Here is a 25,985-nt window from a genome sequence, read left to right on the forward strand (position 1 = left end):
CATATAGGAGTATTAGATCATGATTAATGAGTTCGAAAAGAAAGATTTCCAAAAACCAGCCCGAGGCTCTTCCGTTTTCGACACCTCAAGACGGAAACGCTTTGATTAATGATCCGGTTATAAAGAAATTATTTGAGCCAATAATAAGCAAAATGCGGAATAATTCAACAAGATCTTTAGATGGCAGAGAGATATAGACAAAGGCCAAATTATTATGCCATTTATGGCAATGAAAATCAAAGTGGAAGAGCCCACAGAGCAGGCCAAACTGGAGAATGGCCATAAGCCATTGAAGCTGGCCGAAACCCCAGCCTCTTTTTTCCTCTCAGTCAAAAGAACACTTTTGGCTTTTATGGCTTTCGGGTATTTGTTTTTGTTGCTTCTTTCCCTTTTAAGTCGATGGCCAAGTCGGCTTTTCTCTGTGAATGTCTCCGCCTTATGAGGGCCCAAGAAAAAAAAACCAACAAAAAAGAACGAGATTCAGGGGAAAACAAAGACATAGGCCATAGAAACACCTGTTGGCCGCAGAGCAAGTGGCTCATTTATTAGCACAATTGGCGTGGCATTCGACGCTGGTTCTTTTTATGGAAAGACTAGCTGGCTAGAACTAGAAGGAGCGAGTAGTATGCCACTTATGTGTAATTCTCGGAATGCGATTACGTCAATCTGCGATGCGTTTTATTGCAGACAAACGGGGAGTGGCTTGGCTGATTTCTAATTTATTTTTGCAGCGAAACTAATTAAAATGCAACTTGTAGTTGGGTGTTTACGACGTGGGCTCTGACGATTGCAGGTGAAAATTGCCAGGGAATGTGAATGGGGAGTGCTGATTATGCTGAGGTGATAAAGATTGCAATTTATAAGCAGTAAATTGTGCACAGCCAAGAAACCTCTCTTCAATTGCCCAGTTAATTAATTTTTGCACTCCATAAAAACTTAATTGATTTGAACAAAACTCCAGTCATTACTCAACTGGCTTTCATCTGATATGCTTGATGTTGAAATGTGTGGAATTAATCACCTACTCAGAGCACTATTCCTAACCCACATCCATCGGCACATTTTATGCGCTTCATTGAGCCTCCAGCTGAGACTCTGGGTCTAAGCCACTCAAGCATGACGAAAACTATACAAAAAAAACTTTAAAAAAATAAACAAAAATCTGAGGCTTGTCAACGTTATGCATAACCAAACGAAACGAGTTTTCCTCTGCCGAAAACGTGAACTTTTCATTTTCATTGGGGCAAACACTCAGACAGAAAATTGGGGAAATGTGTTAATGCAATGTGAATGAGCGAGAGCTCCAGTGAAAAATGCTCAATAAATATTTGCAAATGTTTTGCATAAATAAATGAAAATTGCTTATGCCAAAACGAAGCAGACTGACAGCCTGGCCAATTATGGCAAAAGTTGCAAGTGCGATGGCGGCATCGTTGTCACCAAAAACAAAAGCCAAGAAAAATGTTGCAGCCGATAATTGAGGCAACGAATTGACTATATCCTGTTAAAGTTACGGATAGTATAAGAGATAAAAAAGCAAAAGCTCAAACAATAAAAGGAAAACAAAAATCAAATCATTTAATTCTTAATCGTCATGGAAATATCGATATCTATAAATTAAAACCAATAACTTTTAAGATCTATAAATATTCGAATAACTTTAATTTATCCTTAAAGCTTAAATATTTTAATGTGATCATTAACTTAATACTATTCATACCCAAATAGTGAAAGGAAAAAAAAGTTATTAACATTTATAGATATCTTTTTTACTGATTTTAAATCATTCAGTTTTTCTTTCTAAACAAAGGTATCTTGAATAAATAATATTAACTCATTACCTTTCAAATATCTTTTTAAACCTACAAACATTTGCCAATAATTTTTTTCTCAATAACTTTTAATTATTCTTAAATGTTTATTGTGGTTAATAACTGGCTATTGCCTTTAATAACCTTTATTGTCGTAACAAATTTTTTATAGATTTAAAAGCAATAAGCCAGTAACAACTATATTTATAATATACAAATTTAAAATCATATTTTAGGCTTTGTCTTAATTGACATTGGAATGTCTTTAAATTAGAGTATCTTTTATTATGCATTATTTTGAAATAAGTTTTTAAATGCTATAATCACCATAACTTTTATGTATCCTTAAATATCTACTCTTTTGTGTGACTTATTAACTGAGCATACCCTTAGTACCAATACGTTCATAGGGTATTTAACCAACTGTACGTAAAACTAGTTTGCCTGGAGCAGATTTAAGAAAAAAAAAACCAACAACTGAAAGCGCAGAAAAGGAAATCGTCGCCCGTCGTCATCGAAGTTGTTGCTGTTTGGTGCCTTTTAAGGCTTTTTGGCGTGTTGCGCATGCGCCGTGTATGCTATCAATTTCAGCTCGTACACTCGGATGTATGGGTGATTGTATCTATGTGTCGGTGTATTCGGGTCATTCGCATTTTCACATTTTAAGGCGTAAGTTGTTTTTGGTTTTGCATGTTGATTTTCTTAAGATTTCTGCCTTGCAGTCGCAACCGCAGCCTGCACTTGCTGCCTTTGCTGCCTTTTTTGCTGCTGCAAGTTGCAACTTTTACTGTCAGTGAACAGAAGAGGGACCACGCCCCCTTCACCTCCTGTCTCGGCCAAGTTTATGGAGCCGCCTGTTAATGGTTAATGGCATGTTGTTGCTGTCCCGATGAAGCGATTTTTGCTTTGTTTGTTACTTAATTGCGCCAAAGTCATTAATAATCGATTAACAGTATATGGCGAGAGGATGCTGATGCTGATGATGATGACAGATGGAAGTTGGGTGTTCGAAGTCGCAGGAAACTGGGGAAGGAAGTGCTCGAAGCTTCCTTTCGGTCGAGAGAGAGTGAGCCATTTAGGAGATACATGCCATTAAACATTCTATAGCTATCCATAATTTGTAAGTCAATAAAAATCATGTTCTGATCAATAAATTTGACACAACACATAAAACTGGAAATTGTAGAAATCAAAAAAAGTAAATATATATATTAAACAAAGAATTGTTTTTAAGTAGAGGCCACATTCATATTTGTTGTTTGAGATTTTGATATTTAAGATCAGACCTTATTGTCAAACAATTAGAACGCAAAAAGCAAACACAATGTTGACTTTAGCTTAATTTTTTTTCCAATACTAATCCTTAATAATTACAAAACTTATTGTTTATGAATCAGAAGATTCTTTGCATTATTATTATACCAATATTTATAAAAATTTTATTTAACAACTCCTAAAATGCTCACTAAAACGACATTCTGATGAGTTTCGATTTATGGAAGTCTGGCTGCTAATGTCAGCTGTCTTGCTTGTCGCGTGGAAGCCTAAGCACCGAGCAACAGGTGTCTAATTGATTGACTGACAAGCGACAGTCGACAGCCGAGATGCGATGATTGGGGGTCTGGGAGTTGAATGGGAGCTGCAGCTCCATCTCCATCTCCAGATGGAAATGGAAATGGCAATGCACTGACAGCCAGGGCCAAACAATGCAATTCAATATATCAAAGGAAAACAGCTCATTGTTTGTCACGCTGTCGCCCAGAAATCGATAATACTCCCGAGATAGCAAGTGGCGGCCTGAATATATCGAGGAAGTACACAGCAGTACGTAGTTCGTACAAAGGAAATTGAATAACCAATGCAAGCACACGAAGATGCCAGGACTGAAATAATAAATGCCCAATGATGATATCTATGACAGGGCAGACAGACAAAGGAGCCAAACCAGCAGACCCCAGCACAAAGAGTTGCTTTTCAGCTGCCGTAAGATGAAGTCTGGACTCAAGGGGAGGAGACTGAGGGCAGTGGCGAGGAGGCAGCTCCACTTTGCATTCGCTGGAAGCTGCACATAAAAAAATGCAAGATCGCATTTAGACTTACAGTAGCCGAAAAGAATTTTCAAAAACATTTTTATAAATTTTTCTTATTGACATTTAATTACCTAAATATATTATTTGTGTGATCTTTTTCAGCTTTAGACACAAAATATCAATTGATTTATAAAATTATAATTTTAAGGATTATTTGTTATCCAAATCATATATCCTGCAGATGGTAACATGAGTTGCAAACATCATATTTATGGTTTTAAAGTAAGTCTTCTTACTTACTTTTTAACTCACGAAAACTAACAAGTTCCGTGTGAATTCTTTAACATAGACTGACAGTTTTAATCATTCAATTGATCTTACAGAAAATATGAAAATATTTCTTTAAGTATTGAGGGGCCAGTTGCAGCTGCGGATTTATGAGCGCTTGTCAGACAACAAAAGTAGCAAATGCGAGTTCGAGTCCAAGTCGCAGCCCAGAATTTAGTCCGAAATGAGTTCATTGTACGGGGACGCGAAGGAGGTGGTTAAACCATCACATCATCTTTCTCCCCACGAGAGAATGAATGCCTGAGCTAATGAGTTGTCAACTGGGCTGATGAGATGAGTTTTATTTGCCAGCAGACAAACATAGCATGCAAATAGTATAAAAAAACAAAAAAACGAGAGCCTTGGGACTTTGGATTTGCATGTTATCCTGTCGGGGGTTGGTTGACTTCGCGAGTGTCAAAGTCAATGTCGGAAAAACTCCGTCTGGGACTTTTACTGGTGAAGTGACAGTTTAAGTGCATCTATTACAGCTCCTGCCCCCTAAAAATATATATGCGGCCACAAAACGGCGACTCACGTTTCCGCTTCTGGCCATAAAACCGTCTAGATTTATGGCTTTGGCTTTAGCTTTGGCTAGTGGCGTCCAAGCATAAAAGGATGCAATGCGTTGGCCAAAAATGACTCATAAACTATGCACTAACTGAGTAGAACTAGTGGTTTCCGCCTCAATTTGTAGCTGGCAAATACGAAATTGGCATGCAATTGAGTTATTATTTATAGTTGAATATAGAATCACTGTTTAAAAAAGGCAGTTATTAATTTCCACTTTAATCTGGCACAATAACTGTTTATGTTTATATTAAGCTTTAATTCATTGCTAGAAAAACACTTTTTATAAAAAAGCCATAAATGAACCATATGATAAGGACTCCAAGCAACATACACTAAAAAACTATTAAGCAATGTAGTTAAATTTTAATAGAAATTCCATTCTAAATTCCTCGAGAAACTTTTAAAACTCATAGGTTTTCAAAGCGTTTCTCAAGCTTTAATTCTTTTTATATAGAGCCATAAATAATTCATTATATATGGACACCACATATTAAAACTGTGATAACAAATATCAAAAGCAACACACATTATAAAGCTATTAATCAGTATAATTTACTTTTAAATGAATTTCGATTCTCTGTTATAGTTCACAGCTTTTTAAAGCGTTTCTTTAGCCTCCAATTGTTGGCAATTAATTCTCATTAAAATCAAATTAAGTCAGACATATTGACTAAGCCAATTTTTAAATTTCAACATTTCCTGCCAATGGTTTTTCTAGTTCGTTTTTTTTTTGTTTTTTTTTTTGTATCTGTAAGTAACTCAATTCCAATTGCGAAAACTTCAAGTTTTTTTGGAAGCTATGTGTGGAGAAGGGAGATCATGGGGTCATAAATTAGCCAGCGTAAAAACTGTGGGGGCATTGATGTGATGTGTTGGGGTATTTAATGAGCTGCAAGTGTGAGGGATGTGTTTCATAATCCGCTCAATCAAGGGTTTATCTCCCCAGTAAGTCCAATTAAACAATAGTTGGCCACTCAACGCCACAGGCCAATTTGCCGCAAAACACTTGCCCAGACAAATTGAGGAAACCGACAGTAACGGCCAGCAGTAGATACATTTAACCAGATACAAAGATACAGATACAGATGCAGATACAAGGCAACAGCTGTGCAAAGCGTAACCAAAAAGCCAGAAAGAGAGACAGCTAAGTAAACAGGGTAAAAACCGAAAAAAAGTCAATGTACTAGAGCCGCAGATTGTGTAATATTTTAGACAACTTTTGGGCAGGCAAACTGCGATTGGATCGGAAATCGGTTGGGTTGAAGGACTCATAAAACTTCCCCTGACGCGCTTACAACTTTATAGCCAAAACGATGTACAGATTTATTCCAATAAAAATAATATTTATAGCCGCGCGACGGGACCAGAACAAACCGAAGCGAAAACATAATTAATGGATCAGTGCCTTGGAATTATGTGAGTTTAATGGTTTTGTAATCTGGAAATGCATTCCCCAGCACGCAGCGCAGCATCAAATAACATATGCCCCTAAATGGAAATGTTTCTCCACTTGATTGGGGGCTGGATCGGGGAATGCATATGGGAAGGGGTATGGATATGGGTATATAGCTGTGGGATCGGATCAGCCATCCGTTTGATAATGCATCATTCGATCACGCGGCGACGGCGGTGGCGGCATTTTCAATTAATGCCAGTCGAACCAAAACCAAACTGAGCTGCCATATGCACTCAGACAAATTTAACATATCTAAAAATAGAGTATTTGTAAGAAACCAAACATTTCTTTTAATATGAAGATGATGATCAAGGCATTCTGTTAATTTTGATCATAATACAGTTCATATTTTTCACATTATTAGCTTTCTTTACAGTTAATATTTTTTTTGACAATAACCTTTTCAGCTACAATCAAAGTACACCATCGTTTAATACTTAAATCTTGTTTTTTCAGTAAATCGAAATAATACATTTTACAAACTTTGCTGACACAATTACAAACATTTTAAAAATATGTGTTTTAGAAGGAGAATAAATATTAAATATCAAACTCAATTTTTTAGTTAACAAAAGTTTTTTATTATTTTGTTTAAACATATTTATGAATCCTTTTTTTGTGTAGGTTTATAAATTTTTATGATTATTTTTTTTATTTACAGGGCGAGGCCCCTAAGTTTTTCAGCTGAACTGCTCCTCCCGCAGAACTTTGTTTCAATCCGCTTCGTTTATTTGCTTTGGCTCATTAGCGTTTGGACTCACGTTTTTCCTACTCCGACGTGATCGGGCGTTGCTATCTCTATCTCTATTCCCCGGGCATCTGCCTTCTCTGTCGTTGTTATGGGCGCTGTGCATTTGGGGTAATGCACATCCACATCCAAAATCCAACACTTTCCCATGTGGCGGGTAGTATAGTAGAGGGAAATTAACCCGGAGTGCCACTCGACTATCATAAAAATCCGAAGCGATAAGCAGCACTCGACTGTCTATTTATGGCCAATCGTTTGTTTTGTTTACAAATGAGCACTTCGCCATAAAAGCAGAAATCGAAGAAGCAACTTCTTATCTAGGTAAACTATATAGGCATAATTTCTAGGTAAAGAAAACAATCGGATTTTTATCAAACATTTTCTGGGTAAGTTTTGGGTAAACAATATATATTCATCTATAATCTGTGTGAAAAAATCTCATTAATATCAAAGTTCATATATATTTTAAAATAAACACAATAAAGAAATAAAACACGTCAGTAATCTCCAAATAGGTTTTTGTTGAACTGTCTAAACAAGCAATTCTTATCAAAAATTTGTAGGGTAAGTTTTAGGTAAACAATAATATATTCTTCTATGATTGTTGGTGAAATATACACATTACTATCAAAGTTGATATGATGTAAGGGTACAATACAGAAATATAGGTTGTCTAAAATAGATATCAATTTCTATCTAAAACAAATACAAATTTGTTGAACAACTTGGAAATAAAATATGGATTAATTTCTTTTTTGATTTGTAGCTAAACAGCAGTACGGGCAAGTTGAAAAAACAAAACTGTTGAAACACGAGACTAATCAATTTCTCTGGAAGCATTGTCTGCGATTATTTTTCATGTCGATTTACCATTATTTAATTGGAACTGGGCAGACACGCATCCCATTAAATCGCAAATCAAGGCCTGGAAAATAAAACAAATTGCAAACAAATTTCGTTTTCAAATGGCACCGCCAAAGAAATTCGGCACGGGCCAAAGCGAAAGAGAAATAAAAAAGCAAAATACAAACACAAATTATGCAAATTCATTGAAAACGAAAGGCATTCTCCAACAAACTTAAACATTTGATTCGCTCCGCATTTGATTATTAATGAGCTATAATTTTTTTTTCGGATTACCTGTTTTGAGGGGGAGTTTACCCGAACTGGAGTTATGCAATAAAAATCAGAAATGTTTGGATAAACAAATATAAAAATTGAAAATGAATTAATAGGGGCCAAAATCTTTTTATTTTGATTGATTTACTTTTTCAAGGAGTTGGCTTTGTGATACCTTATGCAAATGCTGGCCTGATTTGGAGACCTTGAACCTAAAGACAATGGACATTAAACACTTGATAATTAAAATCGACTAAATCAACAAAATTTGGCTAAAATTGCTCAAGCGAGTCGGACTTAAAAACTGGAAATAAAAGAAGAAAAAAACCAAAACAAAAGCGGCGGCTGCAAAGATTTTTTTTATTGAGAGACAGAGAGAGAATAACAATAGAGTCCAAGTGCAAGCAAAGAAGAAAACAACAACAATATCTGGACAAGAAGAATGGCAAGCAAAACGAGAAAACTTTTACAAAAATTGTCGGTGTTCAGATACACTTGAAATATAGTTATTTAGAAAAATAATCAAATTTATTTAAAATAATAATTTATTTTAAATAATAATTTATTTTAAATAATAATAATATATCTATTCGGCAATTCCTAAAATCAAAAATAATAAAATTCTAATAATAAAAGTATTTAATTGTTATCAAATTAAACCTTAGGTGAATATCAGATAATAATTAAGATTTTGATTATAACTATATTTCTTTTTTGTATTAAATGAACATTTCTGATATGTTTTTTAACTAAAGACTTTCTGTCTTTTCTCAGTGTTACAAAGTCTGCAGTGTGAATCAGCAAAATGTTTGAATGGAAACAAAACAAAACAACCATTTACAATTTTTTCGGCTGTTTGGTTGCAGCAGGTAAGACAAGGAAAACAGGAGTTAGAGCGGGATAGAACTAGGCAGATGAACCCTTGGCGAAAAATTAAAAAAAAAATAAAAGAACATCCGTCTGGCTTTCAAACTAAAAATGTCTATAGTTTGTACAAACCTTTAAATGAGAGCAATAAATGTCGCTGTTCCGCCGCAATTTGCACTTGCACTTTCAATTGCCAGCAATTGTTTTTCGCTAATTGAGAATTAAACGTAGTAAATCTTCTTTTTGCCTTGAGCAATGACGAATTGTCTTTGGAACGCGCTAAATTAGCATAATGCAATTGGCGAAACGACGAGTTTTTCGCAACCGGCACAAAATGCGCGCGCGATTGCAAAATGTAAACAGAACAATACAACAGATAGCGTCGCACTTAAAATCGTAAATATCCTGTAAGGTCGTTGTATATATAGTAAAGAAAATATTAATAGAAATATTCCTGTGCGGCACTAATATTTATTACAATTTGTTGATATGTTTTATAAACAAAATCACACGAGAAGCGAAACTTTCGATTCAACGCGCGTCCGATTCAGCTGGCGTCTTTTATTTTTTAAAACAACAACAATTTGCGGGGGTTGTTTATATAGCCTTCGAGGCAGTGTGACCGCTGCAGGGTAGACAAGAAACATCGTTGAAACCCGTGTGGCGGTCACACTGGCTTCATCGATTTTCAAAACATCAGTAATTTCGATATTTGGCTGGTACCATCGGAGTTTTTCCATCTCTAAAGGTATCTTTAAAATGGTCACACCAATCAATATTACTGTTAACGATTACACTCCAATTTATACTCTGCTAATTGCACTATGTTCATTAAACATTAAAAAATAATGGGGTAATTAGAATAACATAAACGTATTAATCGAACGCTTGATATATTTTGTATTGATATTAGTTATACTTTAGTCAATCGGTGTCCGCCCACAAGAATGCTTTTTTTATTTGAAATATCTTTGCAACTTTGTTGTTTTCCGCCAAAAACATCGAAATTATCGATTTCCGACAACAGGGCTCTGTTGAATGAATATTTTAAAAAGTTAACATGAACATGAAACTTTGATAGTCCCACTGACTGACTAATTGATTGTCTGGCAACGCTATGTCAATTATGTTAACCGCTGAAACACACAATGTTAACCGATAGCGAAACCGTTTTCTTTTAAAACAACATAAGTAAAAAGGAAATTAATGATTGAAATATTTAATTAGAAAGCGGTATATATACATAAAAGATTGTTCCGAAAGTCACTGATTGAAAATATAAAAAGAGTGGCCGCAAAACACATTTAAAGCACATTGTAACACCTTTAATTTCAGCGGGGAATCATTTGGTGGAAAGTAGTAGTTAGTTAGTTAGTATATTAAACATTCAGTTAGAAAGAAATAACAGTTAGAGGCCAAACAAAACTACAGTTAAATAGGATTTCCGTCAACTTTATTAATGTTTCTTTTTATTTACTTCTTTTAATAGTTTTTCATCTGCTCTTTGGCATCACGTAAAAATATATTGTGGCATAATATATTGTTTAAACAAATTGTCAATAAAATATATTATTTAGCTGTTTTTTTATGTATATATATATAAGTTAATTGGTTTTTGCACAAACGGTAGTAAGCAATGCAAGCTTTGAACTTAGTTTCTATTTTTTTACAAAATGTTTCGGTTGTAGAAGCTTGTAAGGGGGTTTCGGTTGCAATGCCTGTTGCTGCTGCATTATTTGTTGCTGCTGCTGCTGCACCTGCAATATTTGCTGCTGTAGTAGCAATTGTTGCTGCTGTAGCAGCAACATTGGCTGATGTTGCTGTTGTACCTGCAATATTTGCTGCTGGTGTTGCTGATGTTGCTGCTGAGGAAGTTTTTGCTGTGGCCGCTGGCCAAGTGGACAGTAATAGCTCCTCGCCACGGGTTGCACTCTGACTAGGAATCTTTTTGTTTTATGTTCGCGTGCGGAAATTTAAGGGGTTTAATTTAAAAAGCAAAAGTCTTTTCAAGTTGTGGATGAATGCGAAGACATTTACAAATGTTTAGATACAAAACAGTGCAATTTCTAACTAATGTAAATTTTATCTCAACTTTGCATTAATTGTAAATATTTAGTTTTACTTTTTGGGAACCAGTCTTGCGAAGCACACACACATTTGAGGCGCTGTCTAAACGTTATGTATATACGAGTATAAAACCATGATGCTGGGGTATCGAACATCTCGGGGATTGATGTTAGTAGCTATAGGTTAGTGCACTAACACATGGAGCACAGGACTCGGATGCTGGACGACCAGGACTCACCCATCTGGCTGATGTTGTTGCTGCTGCTGCTGCGATTGCTGTTGCTGCCGGCGACGTCGGGCCACAGCACTATTTTTGATAATTGCCTCGATTTCACGACCCCCCGAACTTTCGCCCTCCGATGCCGAGGCTAAATTCCCGGCTGCATCTTCACTGGCTGCCGCCGTCGGTCGAGGTTGTCCCAAGGTGGAGAGATTCCTCACCAGATTCACCGCATCATCGTGTTTTGGCGGCGTGGAGTTCTCCTTGGAGACATTCCTCAGGATTTGGGCTAAATTCCTTTGCGGATTGTCCACCTCATCACTAGTTCCTCGAGTGGCATCTGCCGAGGTGGCAGATTTACGGAGATTGGAAACGGTGGCATGAGTGGAGCGTTTGAGGCGATTCTTTAGCTCGGCATTGAGATCCACAGGCATTAAGCCGCGTCCCATGCCCATCATAGGTTTTCCCGTCTTAAGAATGCTCTTAAGTGGTTCACCGGTGGGTTTTCCTATAAAATAAGGTGGTATAAAACTATTAATTCAAATTCAAGAGTCAAAATAATGTCCATGAACTCAGTTTAATATGCAGCAAATCAATCCAGGCAAAAATAATAAATAACATGCTCATTAGTTGCTCAAGTGCACATATTGAGAGCGCATAGGAAGGCGCAAAACCGTAAACATGCTTAAGCTTGCAAATACTTACTCAGTCTTATAACCTATATCCCCTCTCTTTTATTCTCAATCTGCCTTTCTTTAGCACATTTCTTGGATTTATTTTCTCGATTTAACAACTTCCATTAATTAAATATTACAATAATAATAATAAATGTAATACATACTCATCATAATATAATTCCGTTTAAGGTACAATTCGTTTTTAAATGTAAATAAAAAGTAGTGGTTTATGTATAAATAAGCACAAAAGCAGTTTCGTATAGTAATAATATAGGATATATATGGGTTAACTGGAAGGTTTTGTTTGCTGGCCAGACATATAATATACGGGGAGCCGTTGGGAATAAAACTGTCTCTTGGTTTAAATACAATGCCTAACGTTTATAGTTTAGCTTTTTATTTTTTATTACTTCGTTTTTCGTTTGGACATTTTTGCGTGGAATTTTCGTTTCGTTTGTTTTTGTTTTGATTATGATTACTACAAAGTGAATAGTTTTTGGGGGGGGGAATGGTAATGGGATCGGGCGCATCTATCACACTGAGCGCAGGACCCACACGAAGAGAGCGTAATTTTTAAGGGGGGTTTCGGCTGCTTTGGGGGATTCACGAAAAATTGGGAAATTTTGAATGCTTGGCCAAAATAGACAATTTTTCAGCCCAGTAGTTCGCCGTACAACAGCTTAAAGTTCTTGCCAGCCGCATGTAGTTCATCGGGTGTAATTTCAATATCCTCAAAGCTGGAAATGCTCGCCTTTCGCCGATTGACAGGTGAATGTGCTCTCTTGGGACTTGGCATGGCCGTGGGACTGGTGCATCCGCTGGAATAGTGATCCATGGACAGGGGTCGTGTCCTCTTGAGCAACTCCCTGCGTTTGGAAACCACTGTGGTTATCTGCGGCAGTCGCACATGCGCATTGGTGGCCTCCACTTGGTTTGTGGGCGGCAGCGATTGTGTTTTCAGCAGGGTAGTTGTCGTATTGAAGCATTCTTTCACCCCAAAATACTTGGCAAATCGATCATCTACGTTGGGCGAACGCGGGGCTATGGTCACGGAGGTGATTTCAGTGGTGTGGCGACGGTTCACGGGTTGTGGTTGCGGCTGCTGTTGCTGCACCAGTCGATTGATCTTCCTCCGCATTTCGGACACCCTCGGGGGAGCCTCCTCCTCTCGATTTTCCTGCTGATTGGAGGCACAGTTTTCCTTGCCCGAATCCGAGCCACTGTCGCTGGTGCCATTTGTTAGCTTTTCGGTTTTCGGTTTCTCCTGCTGTTTTTCTATGAAAGGAGATTTAATCTTGCCAATGGTGCGTAAGTGCACGGATAGGTTTACAGGCTCCGCACTTTGTAGCTTGACCAGACAACTGCTCCAGCTGGCACTCTTATTGTTGCTGCTGCTGTTGCTATTGTTGTTGCGATCGCCGCGGAAAGTATCGGGCATGATTAGCTTGCCTATGGTCCGCACACTAATGCGTAGGGGCGTGGTCTTGCCCTCATCAACTTTGGCAGGTGGATCAGTTGCAGATCTGCTCAGGCCATGGAAGCCATTGTGCAGGCGGGGCTGCTCCTTTTCCCTCAATTCCACCTGGTTGTTGTCCACCTCCTCGTGCTCCTCGGGTTCGATAATGCTCTCCAGCGTGAGACTAGATGGCTCCTTTTCGTGGGGAATCGGAGAGTACTCCATGGGCGTGGGCGTCACACTGGCACTGCTGCTGGCGGTGGTGCTGCTCCTGGGAGTGGTGCGATCGATGGGTGGACTCCTGGAGTAGCTGCTGGTGCGACTGCGGAAGCGGCCACTGCTACCTCCTCCTCCTCCTCCACTCTCGCAGAGATTGCTGAAGAAGGCCAGACGCTCAGCCAGTGACAAGGAAGAGGGTTCTATATGGTGATTTAGATTTCAAACATTAGTTTTTGCTAACATGTTTAAGCCTTGTCTCTTTTTTTGCAGCACTTACGCATTGCATTTGCTCAGCCTCTATAACATTTAAGTTTCTTGGAATATTTATTGCTGCTGCTGCTGTGTAGTTGCTGCTTGTTGTGGTTTCTTTGAGTTGTGAAGACTGACAAGAGTCAAAGCCGAACTGCGCATTCGGTTATATCCGCTGCCCACACTCTGCTCAGCGATAATGCTATACATTTCCCGCACTATACTATCATCTTTTAGCTGCCTTTATCAAGCACTAAATAAACTGACCAACCGACCGACCGTCACAAAAGATGATTTGTGTTTAACCCCCCGCGTAACTGAATCATAGAAAGTTTGTCGTCGTCGTCTGGCGTTTATAAAGCAATTTCTATAATTTGCCACTTTTTTTGCGCTTGCTTTTTGTTACCCTCATATATATGTATATATACACATACAGACATCTTTCATCTCGATTTTCATTTTCATTTGTAACTTTCGATATTGGTTCTGCCACAAAACGCTTTCAATTGATATGAACTTTCTTTGTAAGCGTTTGCGTGAGTTTTTGTGTGTGGGTTGAACTGATAAACAAGCCGCATGATGTTATGGAAAATTTTGTAAGCGTTGTTTAAAATTGTTGAAATAAACTGGAGATCTTTATGACTACCATTAAAAATATTAAGAAATAAATCTCGCAATTATTCAAAGAAAAAGTAAAACAATAAAAATATATTAAAAAATTATGGAATATTTAGAAAGCGTGATTTGAAATTGTAGAAATAAACTAGAGCTCTTTATGGGAGTTTAGTTTCGCATTTAAGCAAATATAATTATAAAACTAATTGATTATGGTAATCTTGTAATAAAAATAAATAATTAAATTTAATTGAATCGAACTTTACGATTTAATTTATAGTTTAATGCTTTATGAAAAAAATAAGTTTACATAAATTTACTCATAAAAGAGACTAAATTAACTTTTTTTTTTATTTTTAAATTTCATTATCATCTTATAACAATATATTCCACAGATAAGATGCATATTTTTTAAATTGTTTCCTTTGTTTGAATATATTTGTTTGACATTTCAATATGCTAATGGTATATATTTAACTGGCGTCCATCAAGGTCAACGTCACACCCCCTTATCGGTTATAAATTTTACAACCCATTTTTCAGGCGAAACCACAAAGAACATGCCCAAACAATGTACCCTCTCAGCTTTTTTTGGCCATAAAAAACCAAAATAATACAACAAAAAACAATTAGCTTTCACCAATTTTCCAAGTGTGTCAGGAGTTATTATGGATCACTTTCAAGGAAGAAACGCCAATGGGAGTAGGCGTAAAAAATGTTGTAAATAAAAGCCATTAAATTTGGAACGCTTAATTAACTGCGCTAAAGACCTCGATGGAAATATGGCAAATGAAAAATAAATATGGAAAAATAAATCACGCGCGTCTTAAATTACATAAACATACGGTTGTGTGGAGAATAAATTGTTATTAGTTTTCTCATGCGCCAACAACAACATCAATAAAACACAAGTCAAAACAGCAACGGCAACAACAATAACAAGGAGTTAATTCGTTTGTTAGAAGACTCAAACTGGCGTAAATAATGAACAAAAAAAATTCATAAATGGAAAACCAATGAACGCACATGCATGGAAAATCAAATTACTGTATGATTTTGTTTTTGCAGTTTTTCAATTTCTTTTATTGCGCAACCATTTTCTTTTTGCATCGCAAATTTGGCACTAATTTTTATGCGAATTTGTTCCAGTTAATTATAAATTAGTCTCAGGCGAGTCAATAAAAATAACAAAAACAGACACAGTAAGCAACAACAACAATAAATATTTTTTTTATGAACTATATATATATATATGTTTTATCATTCCAAAATGAGCATCGTGCAAATTAAATTAAGTATGGCAAAAATGAGAAAAGATATTGAAAACTAGAAAAGCTAGAATTTATTTTCTTATTCTCAGCTTATCTAGGTTATCATTATCCTCTCTTGTAAATCAATAAATGTTTCGAAAACTTACCAAATTCCGCATCCATTGTTGCATTTGGCGTGGACAGCTCATCACTTTGCATGGAATTGTCGACTGCAGATGATGAAACCTCTACCGATGCTGGTGGAGATTGACGGAAGGCTCCTGAAATGGTAATTTTAAATAGGTTTATTCCCTTGTGTCTCTGAAAAATGGGCTTCAGCAGCATTTGGTTGCCAGAATACTTCATCGTTTGCATATCTTAGAAGTCTAGTCTAATTAATGAACCAAATACACACGATTTTAAATGGACTTTCAACTAAATTGATTTCCAGCAGCCTGGGGAATAAAAACAGATTTGTGTTTCCAAGTGTACTAAAAAAAGAAATGATACTCGTTTGTCATACTTCTCAAAGGGGGTTTGGTTATTAGTATTACATGATTTTCACAGACCGTTTCGATAACGAAAGTCTAATCTCGAGTGACCTGAGCCATATTGCCCCCCTGTACATATATAATATATAAACCAAATGTTACCCAACACGCAATCCTCAATTAGTTTCTGATTGCCGGAGACGATGGCCACTTTTTTTGGAGAGTGCGGGTGAGTTGAGTGTGAGGCAAGTGACATACATTTTACAGCTTATTAACTTGGCCAACAGCCATGAGAGAGGCTTGCAGCACACACCAAAGCTAATGGCAAAATCTGGCAAAAACTCTGAAAAAAGGCGTCACCCACTGCCCAGCAGGGGAATTAGCTAATTAAGTTTGCAAAAGTTAGGGGTTCTGTGGGGGATCCTCAAAAACAAGTTAATAAACAAACAGTTAAGTGTTTGCTTTGGAGTTATCTATTGGGTATCTATACTTAGTTTTTAATTACGTCAATATAACTATCTAAAACTACTCCAAAAATAAACCCTATCTAAACAGATGTCTAAGTCTGGACTTGCTTTATTGTCTTTATTTACTAAAACGCGTAATATTTTACATAATCTAGAATGTTTTAAGTGTTATAATCAAGGTGAGTGTCCATAAAACTATCTATAACTGCTCCTTAAAGAACCCTTGATTATTAAATCTGGAAAATCGACTTCAATTACAAAGTTTGCAAAAGGTAAGGGCTTTGTGGGGAATCATACAGAAATACTAAACAAACATTTAAGTGTTTGCTTTGCAGTTATCAATTGTGGCCCATATAATGTTCTATACTTTATTGCAATCTATTATTACCCCTAAATCACTCGTTATCGAAACAAGTTTAAGTTAACAGGCATATCCATTTCTTATTATTGTAGACAAATTGGTTAAAAATTGGATTTGTACCACGATTGTCTTTTATAGCAATTTATATAGTGTCCCTAGCCCAACTCTAACTATAATCTCCTCCCAATTCTGGCCACTGTGGACTTGGTCTTTCTCGGTTTGAAACTAGTTAGATTATTTAGGTTAATATAATCAATGAAATACGGATAAAAATAATTTTTAAAACGTGATGTAAAGATCGGTCAACACATTTTCTTATAAACCATATCTTCTGGCCACATTTATCTATGGATTTTCCTCTTAATGCATCATGCTTGCTATCTCAAAAATTATTGTGGCCGTAGCCCAACTCCAACTCTAGTCTACTCCCAATTCTGGCCAATTCGGCCACTGTGGTCTTGGCCTTCTTGTTACGGTCGGTTTGCGACATGGGCCACAAACAAAACCAAAGCCAAAACCAAAAGCGAGTTCGCAGTGCCACCGCTTGAACTTAGCGGTCGCTGCTCGTCTGCTCGTCAGCTCGTCTGCTTTATTGCTTCATGCTAATTTCGGCCACAGCCAGCAAATGATGATTATGGTAATGGTAAATGGGAGGGATCCCGCCGACCTGCAAGACCTATTTGGCTACTAACCCGTTGCTCGTTGATTGCGCGACTGTTCCTGCAATTGCTGGAACATATTGGCCCTGGCTCGAACGCTATTGCTCCGTGTTAAGCCACTCGGTGGTGTGGCGTTGGATGCCGTGGTGGATGCAGTGGTGGCTGTCGAGGTCGAGGTTCCCGATGCGGACGCGGCTGTCTCATCGCTCAGCGACTGAATGGCCGAATCCTCCTCCAGGGCGGACATCTCGAAGATGTGCTCACTGTCCGTGCCAATGGATAAGGTCAGTTGCTCGCTGAGATTGACGCTGTCGTTCACTGAATTCTGGCGTGCCAGCAGCGAGGATTGCGGTGATAGTGGGCCACCAGTAGTAGCCTGACCGGCCAAGTGGACAACGCGTGGCGACTGGAGCGGTTGGGTGGAGCTGCGGGCCAGCCGGAAGGAGGTTCCTGCTCCCGCTCCCGAATTCGTCGACGAGGACAGCAGCAGTGGTGCCGGCACGTGGCTGAGTGGTTGTCCTGTGATTGGGGAAATCAACGGTGGTTGCGGTGCGTGGCTCAAACGGATGTCCAGCGGTTTGGTGGGCTTGAACGCCGACGTGGCCGAGATGTCGAAAGGCGCGGAGTTGGCTTTGAAGCTGAAAAAAGCGGGAAAATATTTGATTAATATGCTACAATAAACATATTCACAATGGCTAATCAAACTTGTGGTTTTTAATATCAAAGTATCAGATTTATGTGGCATTTCAATAAAAATAATTATGGTAGTATTAAATATGCCAGGCAAAATTTTAACAAATATCTCTAAATGCGGATTTGATTATTGTGTCTTACAAAAACTGACACAGATATTAATATCTATTAATATTAATAATATATATATAAATAAAATAAAGATTAAGAGTATTTAAAAAAATTTGTGATTTCCTAGTTTTCTATTTTTCAAATAAATAATTCATCAAAATTGTAGTTTTTAATATAATCTTTTTTTCACTTTTCAATATAAATAAAAAAAATGTAATGCGGATTCAATTATTGTGTTACAGAAAACTTACAGAATTATTAATATCTACTTATTTTATTTAAATAGGAATAAAAATACGATTTATGATCTTTTAAAACAGCAGTACTCAAGCTAACCAAATTTCTCTCAAAACATAAATATTACAAATTTAATATGGAGTTGTTTGTTTTGGAAGTATAATAAACTGGTAAACTTTTAATATGTTTTATTAGAATAACAAAAATTATTAAAATACAAATATTATTAAAATTCGTTATAGTTGGGTGTTTATATCAAAATGCTATGTCATTGGACTGTGAAACTCTTGATTTTCTCCCCTGCAGAAATTTACATGACAGTGGGCTTAAATACACTGTGAATTTCTTTGTGAACCTTCATCTCTATCATTCTCTCCGTCTGACAACAATACTCGGACATAATTATAGGCAATTTTGGCCAACTTAATTATGTTTTGGTGGTGAAACTTTTGCGCTGGCGGCTGATGTTGGATGTTGTTTTGTTGATTCGTTTGGAGCCTCCAGGGGAGTGGACAGTAAAAGTTTAACCAGCTTGTCGATGGCCATAAGAATTAGCCAAACTGTTTTTGGCAATAAAACGCAAGCCCAGTGAAAGGTAATTGAATTGATGATAAGAAAAAGCAAATGTATAATAGCTTAGGCATATATTTCGCCCCACAGACTCCACATAAACTTGCAAGTTTATCATCCACTAAAAAGCCTCTTGAAAATGCATTTCTATATTTAGTCTTTTCACCTACAACTTGTTAGGCTCTTGACTTTTTCCAATATTTGTTTTGTTTATCAGGCCCATTTTCCATGCCTGCCTGGCGCACATCGAATGTTTTAACAGGAGGAAGCGGAAAATAACACAAAAAACTAAAAATATACAACAATTTAGGTGCAACAACTAAGCCAATTGGATTTTAGATGAGGGGTGAGAAGGGGAAAAAACAACCCGTGAGAATTCCCTCAGTCAAATTTCAAATATTTCGGAAGAGGCAACAGTTGCCGAGAATTATAAAAAATATATGACTTGTAGACTTTGAATGATCTAATCGAGCCCTGTATATATATAAAAAACAGCTCTCGATTTTGCCAACTTTTAGTTAGTACACAAACCAGAATATTTCACAGCCAAAAAACACAAAATTTATGCAGACATTGATATATAATTTAAACATTTTTTCGCAAATTTGGCACAATTTATGGCACGTTGATTGGGCACTTGAAAATTGGAATTTTCATTTGGCTGCACAAGTTGCACATTTTCATGGAATTTATTTTTAGCACATTACGAAATATGTATTCTAAAATCTGACCGAAAAAACTAGCACATTTCACTGTTCTGTGTTTCTTTTCAGGGCTTTTCCCAAAATTGTATTTTATTTACTACCTTTTCCAGTTCACACGCGGTTTGTGAGCCCGTCAGCCGGCAACTGGTTAAGAATTTCCAAAGGGAACGTGGTTTTTCTTCCACTATGCACACACACATATAGGGAATATATGGTATACTATCTGGTTCTGTGCACCTGATAAGAAAAAGACCGAACGACCGAACCGCGCAGCGATTTAGTTGATAAATTTATCAGTTAGTTTCGATTTCTTTGACACACACTATTTCACTATTTATTCACTCATTTGTTGGGTGGTTAAGAAAACTATATTTTTGTTTGTGAAATATATATAAATTATATTTTGAGCGCTGCTGCCACTGACGGATACGTGAAAATTGAAAAAGCGATCGCGAGCGACTGAGCGCAAAAATTGTACAAACAAAACGCCGAGCAGAGTAGCGTCGGCAGAGAAAAAATGGGTGGTGCGGTGGCGAGAGTTGGGTGGCTCGGTGGTGCTCTGCCGCCGTCGACGTCGCTGTCGGCAAATTTAAATTATTTTCAGCTTTGTTTTCTTGCCTTTTTTGTTGTTGTTGTTTTTATTGCCCCGCGCTTTATATTTATTTTGGTATGGTATTTTCCTTCTTTTCCGCCGTCTGGCTGGGAAATGTCTTTGTTGGCTTTTCTTTTGCGGTGGGTTTTTCTTTGACTCTTATATTTGGGGAAAGAGAAATTTTTGGAGATCTAAGAGCAGGTGGGAATAGCTATTTACAACTTATAAATTGTAGAACAATTCTAGAGCAAATCCTACAAATCAAAATAAGTTATTAAACTAATACTGATAAAATTCATTGTTCTTAAAAAGTTGTGTTTAAATTATAACATACAAATACAAAATAACTAATTTAAAAAAAACTAAAAAAAATTCTAATTTCTTGCCATGTTTTATATTTTTGCGTGTTGAAATATATTAACCCTATTTTTAAACATAAAAACTAAATAGAAAAAATTGCTTTAATTTTTGCAATAGTTATGAGTGTCATAATATATCCACATAATTTTTTCAAGTTTTGAAATTTTATGAAAATTAATGTATTTTTGGTCCCTCATTTCAATTTTTTAGTATATTTTTAGAATTTGTGAATGGACCGACAAAGGTGTGACTCGGATGATTTATTTATAGGAACTGTAGCATAGCCAGATATTTCTCAATGGCAGCATAAAACAATTATTTAACTGAACTGCGAGGAAGTCTGCAAAGATTTCTAGGCAAAGTTTTTTGAGATTGACATATTTACGATTGGGCTATTAAACTGATTATTTTTTTTTAGCCTGAAAATATTTTTTTACTGTTTTTTTTTTGGTTATCTTATCGGGAGATTAGGAAAGATACAGCATAACTCTGAATTGGACATATATGAGGTGTATCGATTTAATCGGCCAACACATGTCAGCGTGCACTTTTGTACTATCTCAATGCCAGCGATTATTGTTCTTTATTTTGCTTTGACAAATTTTGAGTTCGATTTTTGTGGACTCTTTGTTACCGTTTTCTGATATACGCCTCAAACATTTTTTTGCTCTGACGCCGCTGCAGCAACAACATGAAAATCCTCCTTGTGACACGGCGAAATCGGTATAAGATACAACTGTATCTGTATCTGACGACACGTTCGTCTGCTGGAACCCACTGAATGCAACTGAATGCGAATATAACTACAAGTACGGAACGTATGGGCAGCATAAATTTCACGGCACAAAGCGTCGGCAAAAGTGCAAAAGATATTGACAATACCGTTCGCTGAATGCAAATGTGACAGCCAGCGAGAGTGTGAAAAACAAAAGGTACAGTAGTATATACTATATAGAACAAACCTGGCTTATATTGTTATTGTTGGTTGATTCTTTTTTTTTTTTTTTGGTCGGCAAGGGAGTGCCAGAGTGGAACAAAAGCACCTCCCAAAAAAAAAAAAAAACACAAAACCAACAATAATAATAACAGCAAAACACTCACCGGCAACAAATACATAAAATGCTGACATAAAAACACAGTTAAACAAGAACTGGCAACAACTTTGTGACGTTGGGAGTGGAAGAGGTGCTGGTGCTCTATCTTCTAGTCGAAATTCTAAAATGCTTTCAGCGAAGAAACTAGGTTTACGAGCACTAGACATTTGCCAATCCGCAATTCGCAGAAATTACCCATCCCAGGTGAGAATTTGTTACCAACCAGCTAAGAACTGCTAATTGTTTGGGAATGATGGTATGATAGTACTTGATGTTAGTCGATTTGGTTGCTGTTCTACAGATTAGGGTATTAAGATATAGCTTTTTTTTGCTTTCTCAAAGGCTTTTAAGAGTTGTGACCTTAAAATTTATTTTGTCTTGATTTGAATAACTTTTGGAGTCGGACTATTTAACAGTAGTAATAGAGTATACAGTTTTTATTTTAAGAAAAGGCTTTCTTCCCAACTCTAAAAAATATATATACTTTTTGATTTGTCAATCAATATAAAAGCCACGACTAAAGATTAAGAAATTTACGAGATTTTTTGTTATGAAAGAAAAACAGACCTAAATATTTTACTTAAAATGTTTTTGATTTGTCATTAAATATAAAAATCACCATACTTTCGACTTGTTTGCAACATATTTCTATGGATTTCCCCTCTTCAAGTGGGTAAAACCAATCGACCTTCCATAATCGACCGACCATTACTAACCTTTGTTTGTATTTCGCGAACTCTCGTGTTCTTGTTGGCCTCAATAATAGCTGCGCAGGTAATTAGGCAAGCAATAAGCTGCTTAAGTGACACTAACAACAACAAAAACAGCAAGTCGGGCCAATAAAAAATAAAAGGCGGCAAAGAAAAGTGAATTGTATGACAGCGAATCGAATTGAGGTCACCAAACAGAGGATTTCATTGGGTGTTTTTTCGAAAACATTATTTGTTGACATTTGGTTACGGAGCCATAGATAAGCAATTAAAATTTTGCCAAAAAATGCCCCTAGCTAAATGTGCTGAAAATTTCATCAGAATTGACTAATTTATGGCAACGTGGTTAGCGAAGTATGTCCACATTGAAGTTAATTAAGCCGATCATGACTGGATTATAATGTCGGCTATGAATGCACAGAATTGTGGACTAACAACTGTAACATTTTCCAGTTGACAGTGGCGCAGCACCATGATGGTATAAATATTTATAGGCTCGGCCAAGTGCCAGCCTGAAATGTGTGCTCGGCGGACCAAAAATAGCACTGAATGCGAGTATATAGACAATTATTGCTCCACGCAAACACAGAGATACGGATTCGGGTTGGGATTCGGATTCGGATTTGAGGGGGCTGGAATTCTTGGGACCATCGAAGCGTAAACTGGCGTCCGCTGCAGAATCAGTTGACAGCTTGACAGGCCACACGACGTATGCGCAATTTACGATGGAGCAAGTTGAATGGAAATTCCAATAAAAAGGATGTTTTATGAGGAACCTGTTATTATTTTCAATTATTTCCCTGTTCAACGGTATTGATTCTTATAATCCTTTGACAAAATAATCTCTCAATTTCTTTATACAAAAAAAAAAAACCTAAATATTATGAACCTTAGTAAGTTGCAAAATATAACAAACACATAAAATTACTGATACGATACCCCGAAAATATTAGAAAATTGTAATAAATTGAAAATTGAATATTTCACGAAACAATAATACAGTTCTGTAAGATAATTAATTATGTATTATTTTACATATTTAAGGACTGTTGAGATTCCCCTAAGTACATATTATTAAAGGGAGAGAACTTGGTAATATTTTTCACTTAAAAACTCATCTCAATTCTGCCAGATAATAAAATATTTATACTTGTAAATTTTTCAATACTGTTAAATGTTAAGTAAATCAATTAAATTCACCAAATTTCATTTTAAAAGATATACTGCAAATGTAAAATTCTGCCGGATATTCGAATATTAGTACTTGTTAATTTTGTAATACTGCTGGAAACCCCTTAGTACAATAAATTAGAGTGTTCTGGATAAAGTAATAGACTTACAAGCTCATCTCCTCGTTGGTCACGGGCTGTGTCTTGTACCGCTCCCTCTGCAAATCCCTGCGCAGGACACTGGGCTTGAGGACCCTTGGCGTGGTAGGACTTCCCTGCTCCAAGGGTGACTCCCAGCTGCTGTTGGCCCCACCCGGTGCACGGGAAGTGGGCGTGGCCAGCATCTCCATGCGCTTGATGCGCTCCGCCACAGAAATGCTCGACGGTGTGGTTACAAAATCCACCGGTGTGCTGGGCGCAGCCGCCTGCGAGTTGGCAATTGCATCCAGTGCGGCTGCCAAATTCATGCCAGGCTGCACATCCTGACGTTCCAGCGAGCGAGTGCGTCTCTTAAGCAAACTTGGTGACTGGGAGTCATCCACATTTACATTCCCCTCCTGCGAAGCGGAACCTAAGGAACGCCGCTTGGAAGGCGAGTCTGTCTTCAGGATTGAGGATAGGTTATCATTCATCTCGTGCTCCAAACCACTCAAATCGAACTCCTCGCGACTGCTTTTGCGGGAACTCTTCAATATGGGACGTATTTCGTGTTCATCTGCCTCGCCAAAGGACTTCTTCTTGAGTATGGGCTTGGGCGGACGCACTGCCTCCTCGCTGGAGGTGCTCTCCTGCTTCAGAATGGGTCGTATCTCATGCTCCTCACCATCTTCGTAGGTAATGCCATCATGGGCGGCCAGTTCGGCGGCAGCCAAGGTCACAGCTTGCGAAATCGAGACATGCTTGTGGCATCCGCCATCCGATGGCGTGGATAGCGAATCCTTTTTCTTCAGTATACTATGTGGCTGACTTTCGGTGGCCGATGGACAACCATCGCTCTTGCTGCTATCATAACTGCTCTGCTTGAGTATGCCATGGGCCTGCGCTGGACTCAAGCCAGTGCCCGCTTCCTCTAGGGAATTCCTTCGTGCCGACTTGATCAGTATGCTACGTTCGTCGGGTGAATGGGACCGTGAGTAGTAGCGTGACTCATCCAGGCTGGATCTTTTCTTAAGGATACCCTGTCTTTTGCAGCGACCAGCTCCTGCCAGCGGATGATCTATCACACTGGAGGAGAAGGTCACTGGCGACGGATTGCTCGAGGCACTGGAGTTGCAATCACCCAAGCCGTGTTCTTTTTTCTTCAGTATAGATACAATTTGATTGGGTGCAGGTGGTGAATTCTGGTTGGGCAAGCCACCCTCATCCGTGCTCTTCCTGCGCATTATGGCTGACATTTTCTGTCCCTCATCCGTTAAAGGAAGCTGCTGCTGCTGCTGCTGCACCTCGGATTGCTCGGCAATCTTCTTGATCTCGGCCAGATCGGTTTTGGTCCTTTCGTTGAACTTCTGGGTGACACTCCGGGCCACGGGGGCATGCAGAGGTCGTGGAGCTGGCAAAACTGCAGTCATGGTGCGCACTGGCACCTCTGGATGTCGTCCGGCAGACGGCATAAACTGGCGATAGTTGTCCGAAACGGAGGTGGACTCGCTGCAGGAACTCCTTGGCGGTGTTTGCAGCAAATCCCTTAGAGCTTCATCATCGCCAGGAACCAAAGGACGTGCCATGCCCAATTCGCGACGTCGTCGTCTACGAGTTAAAGAGGCCACTTCATCTGCAAGAAAATACGATCAATTAATAACCAAACAACAATAGTTATAAACTCAAAAAGCAGACAACACGTGCATAACTTTATAGAGGGACTTGGCACAGCTTGGATTTTAACATATTTTACACAAGTTTTTTCTATGGAAAAGCTTTCTTCAAGCAGCACAAAATGATTTAAATGAATGTGTTGAAAATAGTATTCAATAGTTTTGTGATTCTGAGACGTTGGCAGCCACATGACGCTTGAAGATCGAATGATTCAGAAGTGAGATCGTCTCCCATCGTTGTGGTTATATCTTCTGCTGCAACCTCATTGCAT

At 37.7% G+C, this 25,985-nt stretch overlaps 1 protein-coding gene across 13 annotated transcripts in view; it reads right to left on the reverse strand.

The window, feature by feature from the left end:
• Positions 1-25,985, reverse strand: part of LOC108145646 (supervillin) — a 123,999-nt gene that overhangs the window by 30,712 nt on the left and 67,302 nt on the right. For 7 of the 13 annotated variants that reach the window (XM_041708081.1, XM_017271184.2, XM_017271182.2 and 4 more), the window contains 4 exons: positions 24,074-25,673; positions 17,696-18,300; positions 15,852-15,965; positions 11,237-11,726 (listed from right to left, as the gene is read on the reverse strand). In XM_041708081.1, coding sequence (XP_041564015.1) covers positions 11,237-11,726; positions 15,852-15,965; positions 17,696-18,300; positions 24,074-25,673 — 2,809 coding nt within the window. Of the gene's footprint in view, positions 1-11,232; positions 11,727-11,972; positions 13,771-13,847; positions 14,117-15,851; positions 15,966-17,695; positions 18,301-24,073; positions 25,674-25,985 lie in introns of those variants that run through there. The other 6 variants (XM_041708084.1, XM_041708083.1, XM_041708082.1 and 3 more) reach the window with 3 other exon arrangements.

This window comes from Drosophila elegans, unplaced genomic scaffold, assembly GCF_018152505.1.
Source record: "Drosophila elegans isolate 14027-0461.03 unplaced genomic scaffold, ASM1815250v1 contig_208, whole genome shotgun sequence".
In the NCBI taxonomy this organism is placed as follows: Eukaryota; Metazoa; Arthropoda; class Insecta; order Diptera; family Drosophilidae; genus Drosophila; species Drosophila elegans.